The following is a 19,239-nucleotide window of genomic DNA, read 5'->3' as shown; positions in this document are numbered from 1 at the left end:
CTTGGCTGACAATTCTTTTTTTTTTTTTTTTTGCCAGTCCTGGGCTTGGGCTCAGGGCCTGAGCACTGTCCTTGGACTTTCTTAAGGCTAGCACTCTACCATTTGAGCCTCAGCACCACTTCCGGCTTTTTGCTATGTATGTGGGGTACCGAGGAATTGAACCCGGGTCTTCATGCATGCTAGGCAAGCACTCTACCACTAGGCCAAAATCCCGGCCCTGACAATTTTTTTTTTATTATTATTACCTTCTTGCTGCTTGCAAGAACTTGGGCCATCAACTAAGTCATAAAATGCTGATATTGCAAAGATACATTTCACTTCTCTCAAGAACACACTTTGAATAAACTATTTACACCAAAAGATTTCACAATTCTTTACCAGTGAATTGACATTTTGTGTGAAAATGTTATAGGAAGTTTCTTTTTTTATGTTGTTTTTTTTTTCTCCTGATTTGAAAGCTTCATTTAAAGTCACAGTTGAATGTTCTTAATTGTTTCCTTGCTGCTAACAAGACTCAGGAGTGTACATACTACACTGTTATATTCCAATTGTTAATTAATGAGCAGTATAGAAATGAAATAATCTAACAATTCAAAAATAAATGCCTTTGGGGCAAAGTGAAGATACTGATAGTAACATTATATTTGAATCAGTTTACTAGTTACATATAGCTTTCAGGGGAGATTATGCTATCTCTAATTCATAACAAGGAATTAAATTTTTTCACATTAGTTAAATATGAACTTTTCCAGACAGGTACTTTACGACCCAGGACATGATTACAGCCTGACTTTTAATTATTTTTATTTATTTTTAGTTTCAAATAATATACAGAGGACTTACAGTTACAAAAGTCAAAGAAAGAGCACACACCTATTTTTTTTAATAATGTCACCCCTTTTCTCTCTCCTTCTCCCAGTTATTCTTTCCTGTCTTTACCTGTGTCGTGTTCAACATAGTGTCTGCATTTGTTCACTCTTTATCCTACTGTTTCTGTGCCTGCCCCCACTTTACCCTCCTAAACACAGATCAAAAATGAAAAGACCAAAGAAAACCCTCTTAATTCTGCTTCCTGGAGTTCATTTCAATATGGTAATTTATGGTATTTCATATATTATACAGTGTATGGTGTATGTACAGAATATTTTCTAAACTCTCTGGTCATTGAAATAAAGAAACGAAAACCTCATTTCACGGATCTAAGTTGAGTGAGAAAGACAACAAACAAGACAAAAATTATAAATGCAGTGCTACATGATGACAAATTTGAGAAGGAAATTAATCCAGGAAGGGAAAGAATAGATATGTTATTGTTTATATATTTTGGGATTTTGGTGATATTTTCTGATCATAGCTTCCTGTGAAGCAGACCTCGAACACGCTGGTGTTGGTAAAGAGCCTTTGGACCCACCATGTTCCCGAAGGATCTTAACACAAATCCTGGTTGGAAAAATGCTGGAGGTAGTACAAACAGAAAGGACAGAGCTGCATCTGAGCTAGAGCTGGTATTTCCTTTTGAGTCTTCAAGGGAGCAAAATAAGTCGATTTTAATTTTAAATATAAGGCTCAATAAACATGTTTACTATTGAGAAAATTCTGTTTAGACCCAAAGTGAGGGAAATTCTCTCAAGGGATGTGAGCAGGAGGACATCATCTGACCACTGGGGACAGTCACTGGAGACTTTGTGGAGATTGGATGTGGGGATGAACAAATGAGCAACAAAGAGACTCATTATGTTTAGGATTCATTAGAAATCGGAGTATATACTAAATGTTACTTTCTGGCACTCAGATCTTTCTGTCTGTCTACCTGTCTGTCTGTTATCTGTTACCTGTCTATCATCTATCTATGTATCATCTATCTCTCCCTTTTCTTATTTTCTTCTTCCTTCCATGTATTTGTTGTTTTCTCTCCTCACTCTCAACAAACACATCTATGCACACAGGTAAACATTTCAAATGTTTCATGGCAAGGTTCTAATATATCTGTCCTTTTATATTGTTTTAAACTTCTAATTAAGATTAGTATATTATATATGATGTAAGTAAAAATTTAATTTATTAACAAATGGTTCCATGCCAAAGTTGAATTTCAATTGTATATTTCTGTTCAAAACACCATATAAATTTTTTTCAGCTGATTTTGGATGAGATATTTACTTATTACCTTACATATGCAACTGTAATCCCTCTGAATATTACCTTGACAATAAAATTAAATTTTAAAACAAGACCCAAAGAAGACCTCAGCCATTTCATGCAGAATTCATATTTTTCCATGTGTTCCACAGAAGCATGGAGCATCAGAATCTATTTCATCTCCAAGAGGAAGACACTGACAGCTGTTCTGAATCTGTGAAATTTGATGTTCGTTCAATGAGAGCTTTGCTCTCTCCCAGTAAGTGTGGGGTAGGGAGGGGAGGAGGGAAGTGTGCCTATGGATGGGAGGTTACTAACATTGAAAGACTGTGACTTTTTTCTCTCACATAATTTCAAAGTACTCAAAGTCTAAAACCAGGGTGTTCAAAATGCCACACATCCTTTTATGGTTTCAACGACAAGTCCTTGCCTGTCCTTTTGGAGCTTCTAATGGCGTTAGGCAATTCTTGTTCTACCATCACATGTGACTACAGCAGGCTCATGTCATCCTTCTTCTTCACATGGCATTTTATCCAGTGTCCCTCTGCATTATTTTCCTATAGAGATCCAAGTCACTGGATTAGTGCCCATCCATATGACTTCATTTTAACTTGCAAGTGTACCCTAAAAAGAATCTTTCCAGTTAAGGAAATCTTCATAATGGCCTTATTCTAGCTTGACATACAACCTGAGAAGACCTTCTTTCCCATAGAGAACAGCTTCATGGCTGTCTGGGATTAGGCCTGCAGCACAACTTTTTGGGAGATACAATTCAACCCACAATATTTGGAGTGGATGTTTGTATGGGTTATGAGAGAAACTCAAAAAAAGCAATAGCCAGTTCTCTCTGGATAGGATGGGTTAAGGTATCAGGACAGAATTGTTTTTAATTCTAATAAATTGGAAGGACAATACCTATGTACAACAGATGTTAGAGAGACACATCAGAGCAAGCAGTATATACAAAGGTAAAGGGTCAACATCAAAGAGCATGGGTTCTTATAAAGGGAATGCTAAAATATAAAAGGCAAACCCAACCCTAGGATATAGCGGATGTATGTGTCCTGTAATGGATGGGATCATGTGGTGCCATTGAGGTACATATATAAAAATGTAACAATAAGAGGAAGTAAACACAGGTAGTGAGTGACTGAGAAGGGAAAACACTGGAAGCAGGGGGAAATTTTTGAAAAAGGGTAAGAGTTATCTAAGAGGTAGAATACATAGAGAGCTACATTTCTATGCTCCCAGCTACTCAGGAGACAGATATGAAGAGGATGGTTATTCAGGTCCAGGTAATGAGTTATTGAATGGCTCAAAGGACACAGTGTACCTAGCAATTACAAAGCCCTAAGTTCAAACAAACTACCACTAAAATAGATGCATTAAAATAAATAAGGGTAAAACAAACAGAACTTATGATAATAAATTAAGGTTGTGACACATTTTAGCCTTCATCATTCTGAGAGATATTTCATGTTGTTTGCATTAAAAGCTATTTTTCTTCATTTTCTTCCAGCTTTTCTTATTTGGTCTGCTCTACTTTTAAAAATAGTTTCCTGTTTTTATTTCAGTTTCTCATAAAATATTCTTGAATGGTATTTCACATTTTGTGTTTAATTTAGACATTTTTGAACAGAAAGCAAAATGTTTCCTTTTCATTGAACAATGAAAGAAATGTCCATGGAGAAGAAAGTTGTATGTTTTATTGACTTTAATCACAGGAAAGTCCCATCTTCCTACTTCAGTATATTTCTAGGATAATTAACATCTTACTATATTAATCACAGTTCCATTACATAAGACTAAAGCTTAGTTTATTTATATGTTCAAGAATAATGTTATGGTAGATGTCCTTCACCTATTTCAAAGTTAAGTCAAAGTATAAATCATTTCATTTGTTTGATTATTAAAATATCTGTCATTTTCAAATCATGAGAGATAGCCAAATATGAAACAAGATGAAATTGACAAAAATATTACTTTTGCATAGTAAAATCCTTAAAATAAGTATTTCTCTGATGCTATTTTAAAATATGAAAAAGTCATTATTATATAGTTCTTTGTGAATTTTTATTTACAGACTACAAATTCCCAAGTGATATACACAGAAAAAAATTATTGTAGTTACATATGTCTTGACATCTAAATGTACTGATTAATTCCTAATTTTCATAGAATCATATAATAAGAGCAAGTTTACTAACAATACTTGGGGTTTTGTTTCACTTATTTAGAACCTAAAAATGGCCCTGCTCTTCAAGAGAAGCTGAAGTGCTTCAAAGCTGCACTAATTACTCTTTATCTCTTCGTGTTCACAATACTCATACCTATCGTGGGGATAATGGCAGGTATGTTAAAACTGAGCAATCAGGTGAACTAATTTTTTTCCATATATTTTTATGGTAATTAATAGAAGAGTTACATTACATTCGCCAGATGGAAGGAGTATTACTTCACATACATTGACACCCTTTCTCATGTCTTGGTCCCCATTTCCCTCCCCCCACTCCCAGCCGTCATCTTGTGATCCCCCTTCCCTATCCAATTTCAAATAACCAAATATGCATTAATCCAATATATCAGATAACAAAGTGAAATACTGTAACAATATGAGATAACTAAAGGACAGCAAAAGAGATGAGAGATAACATAGTACATTAAGGACATCACTCATTATGTGGCTTTTGTTTCTATATCTTAGAGGTCCTTTCATTTAGTGTCAATACTGTATGGCTTTATGTATCTAGGTTTTGTTCTATTGCAAATCTCTGCTAGAAGAGTCCAAGGATTCTACTGATTATGGCAAATGAAGGAAACCATTGAGCCTATGTTCCTTTGAGTCTGGCTTACTTCACTCAATATGATTTTTTCTAAGTCTTTCCATTTCCTTACAAATGGGGTTATGTTCTTTCTGACAGCAGCATAGAATTCCATTGTGTATTAATACATCTTGTTGATCCACTCATCAACTGAGGGACATCTGGGCTGGTTCCATATCTTTGCTATGGTAAATAGTGCTACAATGAACATCGTTGTGCTAGTGGATTTAGTATGCCCTTGTTTCTGAACAATTGGGTAAATGCCAAGTAGTGGATTTGCTGTGTCATAGGGGAGCTCTATGTTTAGTCTTTTGAGGAATTGCCATACTGCTTTCCATAGTGGTTGAATGAGTTTGCACTCCCACCAGCAGTGTAGCAGTGATCCCTCCTGGCCACATCCCCTCCAGCATCTGTTGTTACTACTTTTCTTGATCCTGGACATTCTAACTGGAGTGAGGTGGAATCTTAGAGTTGTTTTGATTTGCATTTCTTTTATGACCAGAGATGTTGAGCATTTCTTCATGTGTCTATAGGCCATTCTTATTTCTTCTTCAGAGAAGACTCTCTTTAAGTCTTTGGCCCATCTTTTAATGGGATGGTTGTTTCTTTGGAGATTAGTTTTGGAGTGATTCAATTTTTTGAGCTGTTGATATATTTTAGATATGAGGCCTTTGTCCGTTGTATGGTTAGTGAAGATCTTCTCCCATTCTGTAGGCTTCCTAATTAATTTACTAGCTATGTCCTTTGCCATACAGAAGCTCTACAGTTTAATGCAGTCCCACTTATCCAGCCTTTCTCTGATTTGTTTTGTTTCTTGGTCCTTATTAAGAAAGTTTTGACCTGTGCCAAGGAGGCCTACTGTATCTCCTATTCTTTCTTGTAAAGTTTTCAGTGTGTCAGCGTTTACCTCGAGGTCTTTGATCCATTTGGAGTTAATTCTAGTGCAGGGTGACAAAGAAGGATCCAACTTTAGTTTTCTGCAGGTGCTTAACCAGTTCTGCCAGCACCACTTGTTGAAGAGGCTGTCTTTCTTCCATTCTATTTTTTTGGCTCCCTTGTCAAAGATTAGGTGGCCATAGGTCTGTAGTTTAATATCTGGGTCCTCAGTTCTATTCCATTGTTCTTCAGGCCTGTTCTTGTGCCAGTACCAAGCTGTTTTGATTATGACAGCTTTGTCATGGAGTCTAATTTTTATAAGATCAAAAATGGGCATTTAAGTTTTGAGGGGGAGGAGGAGAATTTATATGTGTTTATAAGGGGCTTTAAACCAGAGCCTCCTGCTCTTGCTTAGCATTTCCTGCTCATGGAAAGTGCTTTTCAACTTGAGCCACAACTCTGCTCCTGTTTCACTGTTCATTAATTAAAGGTACAGCCTCCTTCAAACTTCACTTCTTAAGCCATCTGAATAGCTATCATGAGATACTGACGTCAAGGCAGCATCCTTCTCTGCTGTGGTGGCATGAGCCATCCTTCATTAACATCCTTGAAACTTACTTGTCCATAGATCCTCATTATCATTACTTAAAAACTTAAAACAACTGACATCTTCTAAAAGGAAAGATGTAGAATATGCTAGTTCCCTTCATTGTGCTGTTCTCTAGGTATATATTTCTCTGAGGAATCTAATTTGAACTGAGGATAGATAGGGAGATTTCATGGTGTTTGTGGTTTACATATTCCACAAGTATATATGTGAATGTTATTTGATGGAGCATTTTTTTTATGAATTTGATGGATCCTAATAGATATTTTAGTATATATATCTTGTCATTCTCCTCTTCTCTGTAGCTAATAAATTGTCTGGCAGTGTATTTTTATCAACAGACAAGGTGGGAATAAAATGTAAACTTTTTTGTGTATACTAATCCACCTAACAAGAAAATACCAAGCACAAGGCCAAACATCCTTTCTTAGGATACCATCTGAGGCAGTATTCCCAAACAGATTCAAAATTCTGCTCAAGGAAAGGACAGTGAGAACCATTGTCATAATAGCTATCACTGTTCGAGCATTTTGTATCTTTAAGCACAGAGCTATCAACTTTAAACATATTATCTTAATTCACCTTTACAATTATCCTCTGAACAGGCAGTATCATTATGCTCATTATCCATGCAGGAAAATAGGGACTCCTCAGTAATGGAGTAGCAAGTATGACTTCTAAACCTCTATGCTCCACTGACTCTACGGCAATCGAGTTTTCATAATGAAACATGATGGGCCAGTAACAACAAAACAAAATGACCACCTACATGGACTTGTTATATTTTTTCCAGTGAAATATTTTCTACAGAGAAATGTTTACTTTTCTCTAAGACAAAATCAAAATCCTACCCTGAAAACCAAAGTAACAAAAGCCTTCTAAAGAAAAGAGGTCCCAGGGCTGGGAATTGGCTGACTGGTAGAGTGATTGCCTAGCACGAACAAAGACCTGCGTTCGATTCCTCAGTACCACATTCATAGAAAAAGTCAGAAGTAGTGCTGTGGCTCAAGTGGTAGGAATGTAGCCTTGAGAAACCCAAGGATAGTGCTCAAGCCCTGAGTTCAAGCCCCAGGACTGGCAAAAAAAAAGAAAAAAGAAATAAAAGAATAAAGAGGTTCCAATGATCTATCTGGCATTAAAGAGTGACCTTCCTGATGCATCAGGGGCGTCTGTATGCTATTTATGAATATGTTCTCATCAGAAGTCTGAAATGCATACTCTATTGAAAATATTAGTTATACCCCATCCAGGAGTCAGACAACTTGCACATTGAATCATTAGAATCATAGAATCAACTGTTTTGGAACACATGAATTCATAGGTGAAGTAAAATATTGTACCTCAAAACTGTATTAACTTTAGAGTATCTAATATTTTGAAAGATCTTTCCTGACTTCTGCAGTTTACTTCACAGAGTACCTCGACTTTTAAAAGCTGCCAAATCTTTGTCAGAGCATAGCAACAGATTTCTGTCCTAGGACAATAGATATCATCTAGAGCTGATGTGTAAAAATTGCTACTGACACAGTAAAAATTCTTGACTCAAAACAATATAAATTTAAGAATAGAAGAGATATCTCCAAAATGAAAGAACAACGATGGTCTATAGAATCAAATACAAGCCTCTCCCTAGGTCTTCGCATATGTAATAGAGTGAGTCTTCTCTCAAATATGAAATAGACATGCCACAAACTGCCATCTTGCCAATTAAAACAACAACAACAACAACAAACTCTGGCATTTTTTTCTGGTATCCAACTTATTGAAAAATCCAAAAATATAGAGGCTCAAGGTTTGCCCTCTACCACTTTGAGCCACAGCACCACTTTTGGCTTTTTCTGAGTAATTTAGTGGAGGTAAGGGCCTCATGGAATTTCGTACTCATGCAAGCTTCAAATCACAGTCTTCAGCTCTCAGCCTACTGAGTAGCTAGGATTACAGGTGTGGACCACCAGCATATGATTCAGGTTTAATCATTGTTAATGAAAGCAAAATTTAACTTAGTTTCATTCAGGGTCAAAAACTAAAGTTGTGTTTTGAAACATAAAAACAAAATATAGCCTGTTCTGTCAAATGCTCTTTGTTTTGACAGATTAAACCTGTTGTATATATCTTTTGTCCAATCTTACTGTGAAAAGATTTATTTTATCCCTGCAAAATAATACATGTTCTTAGTGAAATATTATTTGGTTGAGCTATTATATTTAGTAAAAGACTACTATATGCTACACGATATTAATTCCTCATGGTTAATTAGTATCAAGCTGGGGATGTTTAGGACACAGATGTTGAATCCAAAATCAAAGCAAAAAAAAAAAACAAAAAACCTTTGAAACTTAGTATTTCAATTAGAACAATGGCACAGTAGAAGCATGGACTGAGTAACCTGTCCATTGTTACTGATTACAAAAGACAGAGCTAGAATTTCTACTCTGATTGTTCCACTCTGAAACCTAGAGTCCTGACTACTACCTATAAAACAATACTCAGGCTCTCAACCACTTTATCCACAGCTATACTTTGCTTTATTTTTTAATAGGGTCTTATGATTGTGCCTGGGAAAACTGAACCATGATCCTCCCGGTCTCAGTCTCCTGAGTAGCTGGATACACAAGTCCAATTCATTGTGCCTAGCTGATAGGACAGGATATCATGATTATTATTATTTTTTTTGCCAATTGTAGAACTCTGATCCTCCTTTTCTCTGCCTCTTGAGTAGCTAAGATTAAGGCCTGTGCTCAGATTATATGTGAATCTTAGAATTTATTAATGCATGAATTAAGCTATCAGACTTGTTCCTCATACTGAATTTAGTCTAACGATAAATTCAGAAATGTAAAACAACCACAACTAATTCAGCTTTCCTCCATAAAGGATGTTGTGGTTAAGTAGTTTTCATCTATACCAACTTTTCTGATATGGAATTCACATGTTTTATTTTACTTATGCTTATCCACTGCTGAGGTTGATATAACTTTGAGGAAATCTAAGGAAGAAGTGGGTGAGTGACTTTCCAGAATTACCTAGTGGCACCAGAGACCAATATCAAGCAGCTAGCTCTCATTTATCTGAAAAATTGTTTATATATTCTCAACATATTTAATCCTCAAAGTTATAGAATCTCAAATATCATTTTGTAACATAATGCAATAGATTCAAGTATAGATGTCTAAATATCATTTTTAGTATATACAAAGACATTATTGGCTCATAATTATCATATGTGTAAAATCTAATGCATCAAAATAAATAAGAATGTGAATGGTGTATAAGCATGCATGCAGTACTGTAGATACATTAACTACTACAAATCAGTAATAAAATGATGCTTAACATTTTCTTAATCTTGTAACAGTGTACTTGTATATTCCTTTTATTTCAGAGTTAATACTTGTATATTTTTTTGTGTTCCTGTGAGGGAAGGAACTATAGGGCATATTGCTTTAGACCATTTTAGAAGGATAATTAGATTTTTTGGAGAACATATGTGCATTTGTAAACAAGTATCCACAGTTCAGTATGATCCCTAAAAACCACTTAATAGAAATTTCCTTTAGGAAATAATTCATTACAAGATTGTTATATCAAATTGATTATATTATTCAAGAACAGAAATAGAGGGGGGAGGGTGGGAGGGAAATGGGGACCATGTCATAAGAAAGGGTATCAATGTTTGTGAAGTTATGCACCTTCTATCTGGTGAATATCATGTAACCCTTCTATTAATCATAATAAAAAATTTTTAAAAAGAACAGAAATAGATATGTGTGGGATTTGTTCAATAAATGTGATCTTTGTAAGTAGAATACAATTTAATTATCACATTATTTTTGTTGAATACTGTTAACTAATGATCTAAAATTTATTATATAACATTGAATTTAAAACTAGATTCCAAATTACTGATAAAATTTAGTCTTTAGGACCTGGGGCCTAACCTAGTGGTAGCATGTTCGCCCAGCATGCATGAAGCCCTATGTTCATTTCCCTGCAACCACATATACAGAAAAAGCTCAAGTAGCAGAGTGGTAGCCTTGAGCAAAATGTGTCCAAGGACAGTGCCCAGGCCTGAGTTAAAGCCCCTGGACTGGTGAAAAAATTAATGCTTTAGCCAAATATGGTTGTGTTTGCTTATAGTCCTAGCTAATTGGGAGGTAGAGATTGAGAATTCAAGGAAAACATGAACAAAATTTTGTAGACTAGCTCTCTACTAATATAACTTCTAATTATATGGAAAAATAAAACAGGAGAATCACATTGCTGCCTGTCTGAAACATAAATGTAAAATTCAATTTTAAAAAATAATGAAAGTGAAAAGAGCTGTTTGTAGATTAAATAGGAGAGTACTTGTCTAGTAAATGTCAGGCTCAGAGTTAAAACACTAGTACTCCCAATATTGACACTAATATAATAGCCTGTGGAGTAGGATACAGGTGGTACATACCTATAATCCCAGTACTTGGGAGATTGTAGAAAGATGATTGGGAATTTGAAGGTGGCCTAGGGTACATAGTCAGTTTCAGGCTAACCTGTGTTACAGAGGGAGGTATGGATTCAAATCATCACCCCCAAAGCAAGTTACTAGTGGCTCACAGCTGAAATCCAGTTACTCACAAGGCTGAGGTTTAAGAATCGTGGTTTGAAGCCCAGGCAGGAAATCTGTAAAACTATCTTCAATTAAACCAGCAAAATGCCAGAAGCAGAGCTATATCTCAGTGGTATACATAGCACTAGCCTTTGGCAGAAAAGCTCAAGGACAGCACCCTGAGGACCAGGACATATATACATATGTGCACACACACACACACACACACACACACACACACATACACACACACACACACAGGAATCAAAGTTCTTTTTATTTAAAAAAGATTTTAGTACAAAATAAAATATATAAGTATATATAATTTATATAACACATACACTAGATTATATCTGTAATAGTTTGTATTTATATAAATATGTTAACTGTTATAATATAACAATAATATATAAATATATAATTAGAATATATTTGTATAAATGTATATGTACATTTTATATTTATATATTTATATTCAAATAATTTACACTTAAATTTATGTTAATTCATATTTGTATTAGCAAAATATTAACACATTTATAATTAATTGTAAAATATGTATTTTATATTGTATTATCTATTATCTATTAATATAATATATTCAACATAATATATAAGGTATTTCTTTGATATTAATACCATAGTGGATACAGAACCAAATTTGATATAAGTTAAACAAAAGTTTAGATTTTAAACCAGGGTATCAAAATTCATGGTAACTTAAAATATGTAATATACATATATATTTATTGTTATTGTTAAAGTGATGTGCAGAGGTATTAAAGTTACATAAGTCAGGTAATGATTACATTTCTTTTTTTCTACAACATTCCCATTCATTTTTTCTTTTTTTAAAAAAATTTTATTGTATTTTCTTGTCAGGGTAAGGTATAGTGAGGTTACAGTTACGTTTTTCAGGTAATAGATACGTTACTTTTTTTTTTTTTTTTTGGTCGACCATGGGGCTTGAACTCTGGGCGTTGTCCCTGAGCTCTTCAGCTCAAAGCTACTGCCCCACCCCTTGAGCCACAACATCACTTCCAGTATATTACTTCTTGAACACTGATACTCCTACTTATGTTTTTCTCCCACTTTCCCTTTCCCTCCCCTCACCCTTTCCCAGTCATCTTGTTTTTCTCCCTTTCCCTTCTCTATTTCAAATAAACAAATAAATGTATATAGGATATACTAAGCAACACAGTCAGATACAGTAACAACATGAGATAAACAATAAGGGGGTGATAGGGGGAGAAAAGATATAACTTCATATAATACATTAAGAACAACAATCACAAAGATGAACCTCTTGTTAAGATTACATTTCTTTTTGAACAGTGTTACCCCTTCTCTTGCTCTCTCCTAGATTTTCCTTCTTCTCTACATCCACAAGTTGTATAGTTCATTTTCAACAAAGTGTCTATTGAATATCACTGCTGCATTTGTTCACCCTTTTTCCCATCCTTTCTATGCCCTTGATACACTCCCAAAGACTGATAAACTTACAAACAAGACAAAAGGTAAAACAAAAACAGCAACAAAGAAAAACCCTCTTGTTTCTATTTCTTGGAGTTCATTTCATTAAATATTATTTTATCTGATCGTATTCAAATTGTTATGAAGCCCTTGTGATCCTCTCCTAAAAATATTCTCCTTTGATCTCATGTGAATGTCCAGAGACCTATATAATTTGTCATGTCTTCATATATTTTTTTGTCTTTTACTATCCAGTGTGTTTTCACATCCTTGTGTAGATACATAGGCATATTCTAGTTACCACAAAAGAGAGAAGTCATTCAGTCTGTTTGTTTGGGTCTGGCTTACTTTGCTTAACATATTTTTCTCTACGTACTTCTGTTATGAATGGTACAGCTTTATTTCTGATGGAAGCGTGTAATGTTATCACATATTTATATGACGTTGTGATCCATTTGTCCACTGAGGGGCATCTGGGATGTTTCCATATCTGGGCTATAGAAAACAATGCTGCAATGAACATGGTTGTGCCAGTTGCTTTAGTCTGGCCTGGTTTATGGTCGGTTGGATAAATGCCCAGGAGAAGAATTGCTACTAAAGCTTTTGAGGAACCTCCATACTGTTTTCCAGAGTAGTTGAACAAATTTACATTCTCACCAACAGTGTACTAGTGTTCCCTTTTGGCCATATCCCCACTGGCAATTGTTATTGTTCATTGTCTTGATTATGGTCATTCTACCTGGGGTGAGGTAGAATTTCAATATTTTCATTTGCATCTCTTTTATGGGTAGAGATGTCTAACATCTCTTCATGTATTTATTGCTCATTGTTACTTCTTTTGAGAAATCTTTTGCCCATTTATCAATTTATTTGTTGTTTTTTATTACCAAGTTCTTTAAGTTAAGTGAGCAAGCCAGCTGCTGGTGCCTTTTGTCTACAATCCTAGCCCAGGCAGGAAAGTTGACTTTTATCACCAGTTAACTATCAGAAAACCCGAAGTTGAGATGTGATTCAAAGTGGTAGAGTACTGGCTAGACTTGAGCAAAAAGAGATCAGAAACAGTGCCCAGGCCCTGAGTGCAAGCAACATTACCTATTAAAATTTTTTAAAAAATTAAAAATTAGATAAACAGAATGTGAAACCACATATTTTTATTAAAGCATTTATTAACATTGATTTTTACATAATATTTCAAATGACGTATTTAACAAACAAGTATTCAAGAAGGGGATCTCTATATACAATCACTGGCACTTAGATTTTAGAACATAATAAAAATTAGGCTGAGGGAAACCACATATTTTTAATGTGGCAGAAATTATTTTCCGATGTCCTGTTCCACATACTATGAATCAGGCCTGAGGAAACTAAAATGACAGTGTTATACTAGCTTGTGCTTGGCTAAGGAAGATGGACCAACAATTTATGTGTGCCATAGGTGGCATGACTACTGCTCCTTCCACTTCTTGTTTTCTCATCATTATTCGAATGGCAAAGCTAACATGGATCACACATTGTCTTCAGAAAAGGTGTTGAGCACTATCTCATTTTATCCTATTTCAGGGAGTAAGATACTATCATTTCCAGGTACAGAATTTTCTTTAACTGACCAATCCCAACATTGATTTGGGATTGAGTAGCAATTCTAAAGTAAAGTAGGACTATAAGCCTCATCAATACCCTCAGACAATCACTTGTTTGACACTGTCACTTGTTTTAAGGTAGCAACATTCACCATGCTGCCATGGAAAGGAATGAAGCAAGTGGAATGCAATTTTATGAGGTAGAATGAAGTATACACTTAACGATTGAGATCATGACTTGGTTTTTTTCTGCTTAAATATACAGCTCAGCTCTTAAAGTGGGAAACAAAGAATTGCATAGTTGATTCATCTCAAAGTGCAATGATAAAAGGAAATTACAGCAAAGAGGAAATGAAATTTCAAGAAGTTATGACAGAACACATGAACAACATGGAGGAGAAAATCCAACATATTTTAGACACAGAAGTGAATTTCATAGATGAAGAATCCTTCCAGAATTTCAGTGTGAAGACTGACCAAAAATACAGTGGTTTTCTTCTCCAGTTAAGTGCCGTGGTTTCCTCAGTTCAAGAACATGGAAATACAATAGATGGACTCTCTAAGTCCTTAATGAACTTGAATACCACCTTGCTTGAGATGCAGCTCCACATAGAATCATTGAATAGCAAATTCCAAGAGTCTACCTTTAAACAACAAGAGGTAAGATCATTTTGTAAAGGAAGATCATATTCTAGAATTAAATTGACCCTTGTCTCCTAAGATAGTCCAGAAAATCAAAAGTTTCAGAAGTTGTTTATATATTACCTTGCTTATTCTACTAATGCAATCTAACTAAAAGATTTCAAGTGAATTTACCTAGTACCTTTTCCAGACTTCCAGAATATTCCATTGGCTATTTTAACATTTTAAATGTTATTATAGGATCTGAGTAGATTGTCCAAACCCTTGGAATTTTTTTTGATTATCTTAGACTCTGTGAAGTGTTAGACATAGTAAATTTTACAGTAGACAATATTTCCTTTGTTTTCCTTCACTATCACTAAAGTTGAACTCAGGGCCTCATGTTTCTACTTGGTTTTGTTGCTCAAGGCTGGGACTCTACCACACTTCCATTTGAGCCACACTTCTACTTCTGTCTTTTTTTTTCCTGATTAATTGGAGGTAAGAATCTCAGGGATCTTCAACAGATGCTTGCTTTTCAAACCTTAATCGTCAGAACTCACTCAGTCTTCTAAGTAGCTAGGAATACAAGTATGAGTCATTACTGTCCACCTTAAACTTAATATTTCTTCATCACCAAAGAAATGCACACATTAACATGGATATCTTCTAAATTAAAATTTTGAATAATTTATTTTGCTATTCTATATACTTAAGTATCTATGTCTACTGATAACTGTAAAGCACTAACATCTGAATAATGTATACATACTATTGTCATGAGCTCTTACTGGGATAATAGTGTATGTTTATTATCAAACTAAGATTGAATCTATATTAAGTTTTCTACTTCTCTGCAAGCTATATTCATTAATTATTTAGAAACACAGGAACTAGTAAAGCACTATCACACTCAGGCCATAGAAGTATTGGATATCATCAGCAGTTGTCAGTAAAATTCCTTTGTAAAGAGCAAGATGGAAACTGTGCCGACCATTTGGTGTGTTTCATCTCTTTAATGCTGCCATTGTAGCACTGAAGTATTCAGAGATGAAATAGAGAGAGATGACTGAGAGCTGTTCAGCAGTAAATATCAGCAAAAGGAGTCTAGGTTTGCTCTGACCTTTGCATTAAACTATTCTGTAATCAAATCTGGATAAAATCAGTATCAATTTTTTTTGTATTTGTTTGTTTGTTTTTGCCAGCCCTGGGTCTTAATCTAAAGGCCTGAGCACTGTCCCTGGGCTTTCCTCAAGGCTAGCACTCTGCCACTTGAACCACAGCACCACTCTGGGCTTTTTCTGTGTATGTGGTACTAAGGAATTGAGCATACATGCTATGCAAGCAGTCTACCACTAGACCACACTCCCAGCCCTCACATTTATTTTTAAATTATACCATTTTTGAATTCTAATTTCTTATAATTTAATTTTTAAATAAAATTTTAAATTACATATTTGTGGAGTGGGTCTAATTATTTCTTTTTATGAAAAAGTAAATATTGTCTAAAACTTCATGTGAAAAAGTAATGGTTATATCATTAACTATCTAAGACCAAAAGTCATGATATGAAGCCTATTTTTCATCATTAATTAAGCAATACCAGAAATGTAGAGTCACTTTGACTAAAATAAAGTGTGTGTGTGTGTGTGTGTGTGTGTGTGTGTGTGTGTGTGTGTAGGGGGGGTTGTACCTTAGGACCTATATGATATTGCTTGACTTTCTTGTTCAAAATAGTACTCTGCTACATGTTTTCATCTCCATCATTTTGACGATTATGTTGAGCCTTCTGGTAGGAGAGATTGAACCCAGGTCTTTGCACATGTTAAGTGACCCACTTGTCCCCTAAATTATACCTAACATCCTGATCATTGGATCTTTTATGTTAATGATATAAATGGCAAAATTAGCAAATTGTGTTTGAGTAATAGCAGCATACTAGTCATTAAGGAAAGAACAATTTAAATGAAAAGAGAATATTATTCCTTATTATAATTATAATTTTATGATTCTGAGAATCATAAAATTGCAAAAATTAATGACTTTCTGGCAAGGTTAATGTGAGTGAAAATAAGAGAATATGAAGGGGTATTATATAGAATTAAAAAAATAAATGCATTACTTTTCTTCCAAGTGAAAATTGACAGATGTGAGGCTCACCTCACAGTTTTCAAGACAGAAATGCAAACATGACTCAGCTTTCAGGTGTAGGTTTGATATCACATATAAGTGATTCCAGATTTCTTGGTAGCAAATCACTTGCTAGTCCTTAAACTTCTCTTCTGTGGATATATAGACCCGAAAGATTTTTATCCACTTATATATGTTGGGCTGATATACTATATTAACACTGAGCCAGGATTACAACCATGCTTGTAATCCTAGCTACTCAGGAGGCTGAGACAGCCCAGACAGAAAAGTCCCTATGAGACTTTTTTTTTCTTATGTGACTCATATTCAATTAATCACTCAAAAACTGAAACTGGAGCTGTAACTCAAAGTGATAACTAGTGTCAAGCAGATGATCTCAGGAACAGTGCCCAGACCCTGAGTTTAAGCCTCATAGTTGATAAAAAAAAGTATATTACCAGTCTGATCTGAGTATATGTCTAGTTTTTTTTATTATTTTTATATAGTTGTATAAGAGAGGTATCATTTAACAAAGCAGTGTCTGAATACAACACGATTTCTGCCACCCCATCAACAATTTCATCCACCTTTGACCCACCTCATTCCATATATGTGAGTGTGTGTGTGTGTGAGTCTGTGTCTGTGTATCTGTGTATATGTATATCCACATATATATATAGATATATAGATATGTCATGGGGTTTGAACTCTGGGTTGGGGTGCTGTCCCTCAGCTATTCAACTCAAGCCTAGTACACTACTACTTGAGCCGCAGTGCCACTTCCAATTTTCTAGGGTTAATGGGAGATAAGAATCTCAGAGTCTCATGGACTTTTGTGCCTGGGCTGGCTTTGAACTGCAATCCTAAGCCTCTTGAGTAGCTAGGATTACAGGCATGAGTCACCAGTACCTGGCTCCCTTACGTTTTTTAATGCTGTGGAATATACCATTAAGATTTGTTTGCAATGTTCCCCACTTCCCCTCTTAATTGCCTATTCCTCTCCACTTGGATTCATCACCTTCTTCTAAGTATCCAGTTTTGGTTCTTTAAAACAGACCCAGAGAAACAAAGGATGCATGATTTCTGTCATTAGTAGTAGATAAAATGTGCCTCTAATTCTACAAGTAAACATTCTGGGTTGTAAACAAACAGTTGCAAAGGTTTTATACCCTACCTTAATTTTTTCACCTTAATTTGTCCAGTTCAGGCCAAAAAAAGTATAATTTTCTCTTACCTGGATTAAAGAATAATGCAATACCAGTTGATTTCTGCATGCAGATAGGCAATGATAATCCCTCAACAGTTAAATCATGCCACAAAGGCAGAGATGACATAAAAGCAGAGCAGAGAAAAAGAAAACATTTCCAGAAGAGATTAGGTTTAACGCCTCAACCAAAGAAAATATCAATGCCCAAAGAGAAATTAGGCAAAGGACTTAGAAAGAAAACTAATGAAGGAGAATATTAATTGTCAGAAACTTGATGACTAAATACTTCAGTTTACATTATAATTTGAATGGGTAATTCAGTCGGGATGATTTAATCGTGTATCCAGTCTTGTTCTGTAAATTTAAATATGATAAGGGTGCTTATTGATGAGGAGGTGTACACAGTAGGCACTCAACAATGAGAGAGGAAATAATGGGCGCATACATTTGGAGGTCAGTGTGGTAGTGTTGAAAAATATTTTAATTGTTTAGTCTCTTTGTTAAAATACATTCCTTTTCCTTTAAGCTGTCAAATAAAAGTAAGCACTCCAGCTGGACATGATGGCTCATGCCTGTAATCCTAGCTATTCAAGAGGCTGAGATCTGAGGATCACAGTTCAAAGTCAGCCTGAGCACTAAAGACAGTGAGACTCTTATCTCCAATTAATCACTAGAAAAGAGGTAGTGGGGCTGTGGCTTAAGGGGTAGGGCAGTAGCCTTGAGCTGAAGAGCTTAGGGACAACACCCAGGCCCAGTGTTCAAGCACAAGGACACATAAAACAACAACAAAAAGAAGTAAGCACTCCATGACTATAAATACATAATGTATGCAAAATGGTGTTTTGTTGCAGCATTGTTTAAAGCTGTAAGAAAAGTACAGTTTAAATGTCAAACTTGGAAGTATTAAAGCAATATATGCCACTAAATTATTAAATATAAGTCAATCTTTAAATATTTTATCATAAATATGTAATAGTAAATATGATTATTGTAATATAGAGTAAAAACTAAATGCATAGTTCAGAATATTATATATCTTTCTCACTTGTTTACACATCCTTATAAATATTCAGGCATGTATTCTTACATGGGTTTATAACACAAAACAAAGAAGTCCCAACTACAAAAATAACAAAGATAAATTAACACCTCGAGAAATCTTTAATTTTATTTTAGCATCTGTGTATTTGGGCATA

The 19,239-nt window shown here is 34.9% G+C and overlaps 1 protein-coding gene across 1 annotated transcript in view; it reads left to right on the top strand.

Moving 5' to 3' along the window:
* The window catches only part of Msr1 (macrophage scavenger receptor 1), a 61,513-nt gene that overhangs the window by 1,420 nt on the left and 40,854 nt on the right, over window positions 1-19,239 (top strand). The window contains exons 2-4 of the mRNA XM_090353991.1: window positions 2,292-2,398; window positions 4,377-4,490; window positions 14,351-14,745. Coding sequence (XP_090210117.1) covers window positions 2,296-2,398; window positions 4,377-4,490; window positions 14,351-14,745 — 612 coding nt within the window. The 5' untranslated portion in view covers window positions 2,292-2,295. The remainder of the gene's footprint in view (window positions 1-2,291; window positions 2,399-4,376; window positions 4,491-14,350; window positions 14,746-19,239) is intronic.

The sequence above is a fragment of the Megascapheus bottae genome, chromosome 20 (assembly GCF_031878675.1).
Source record: "Megascapheus bottae isolate mThoBot1 chromosome 20, mThoBot2.hap1, whole genome shotgun sequence".
NCBI classification, from domain to species: Eukaryota; Metazoa; Chordata; class Mammalia; order Rodentia; family Geomyidae; genus Megascapheus; species Megascapheus bottae.
The sequence above is the reverse complement of the archived record's forward strand: the minus strand, read 5'-3'. Positions and strand labels throughout refer to the sequence as shown.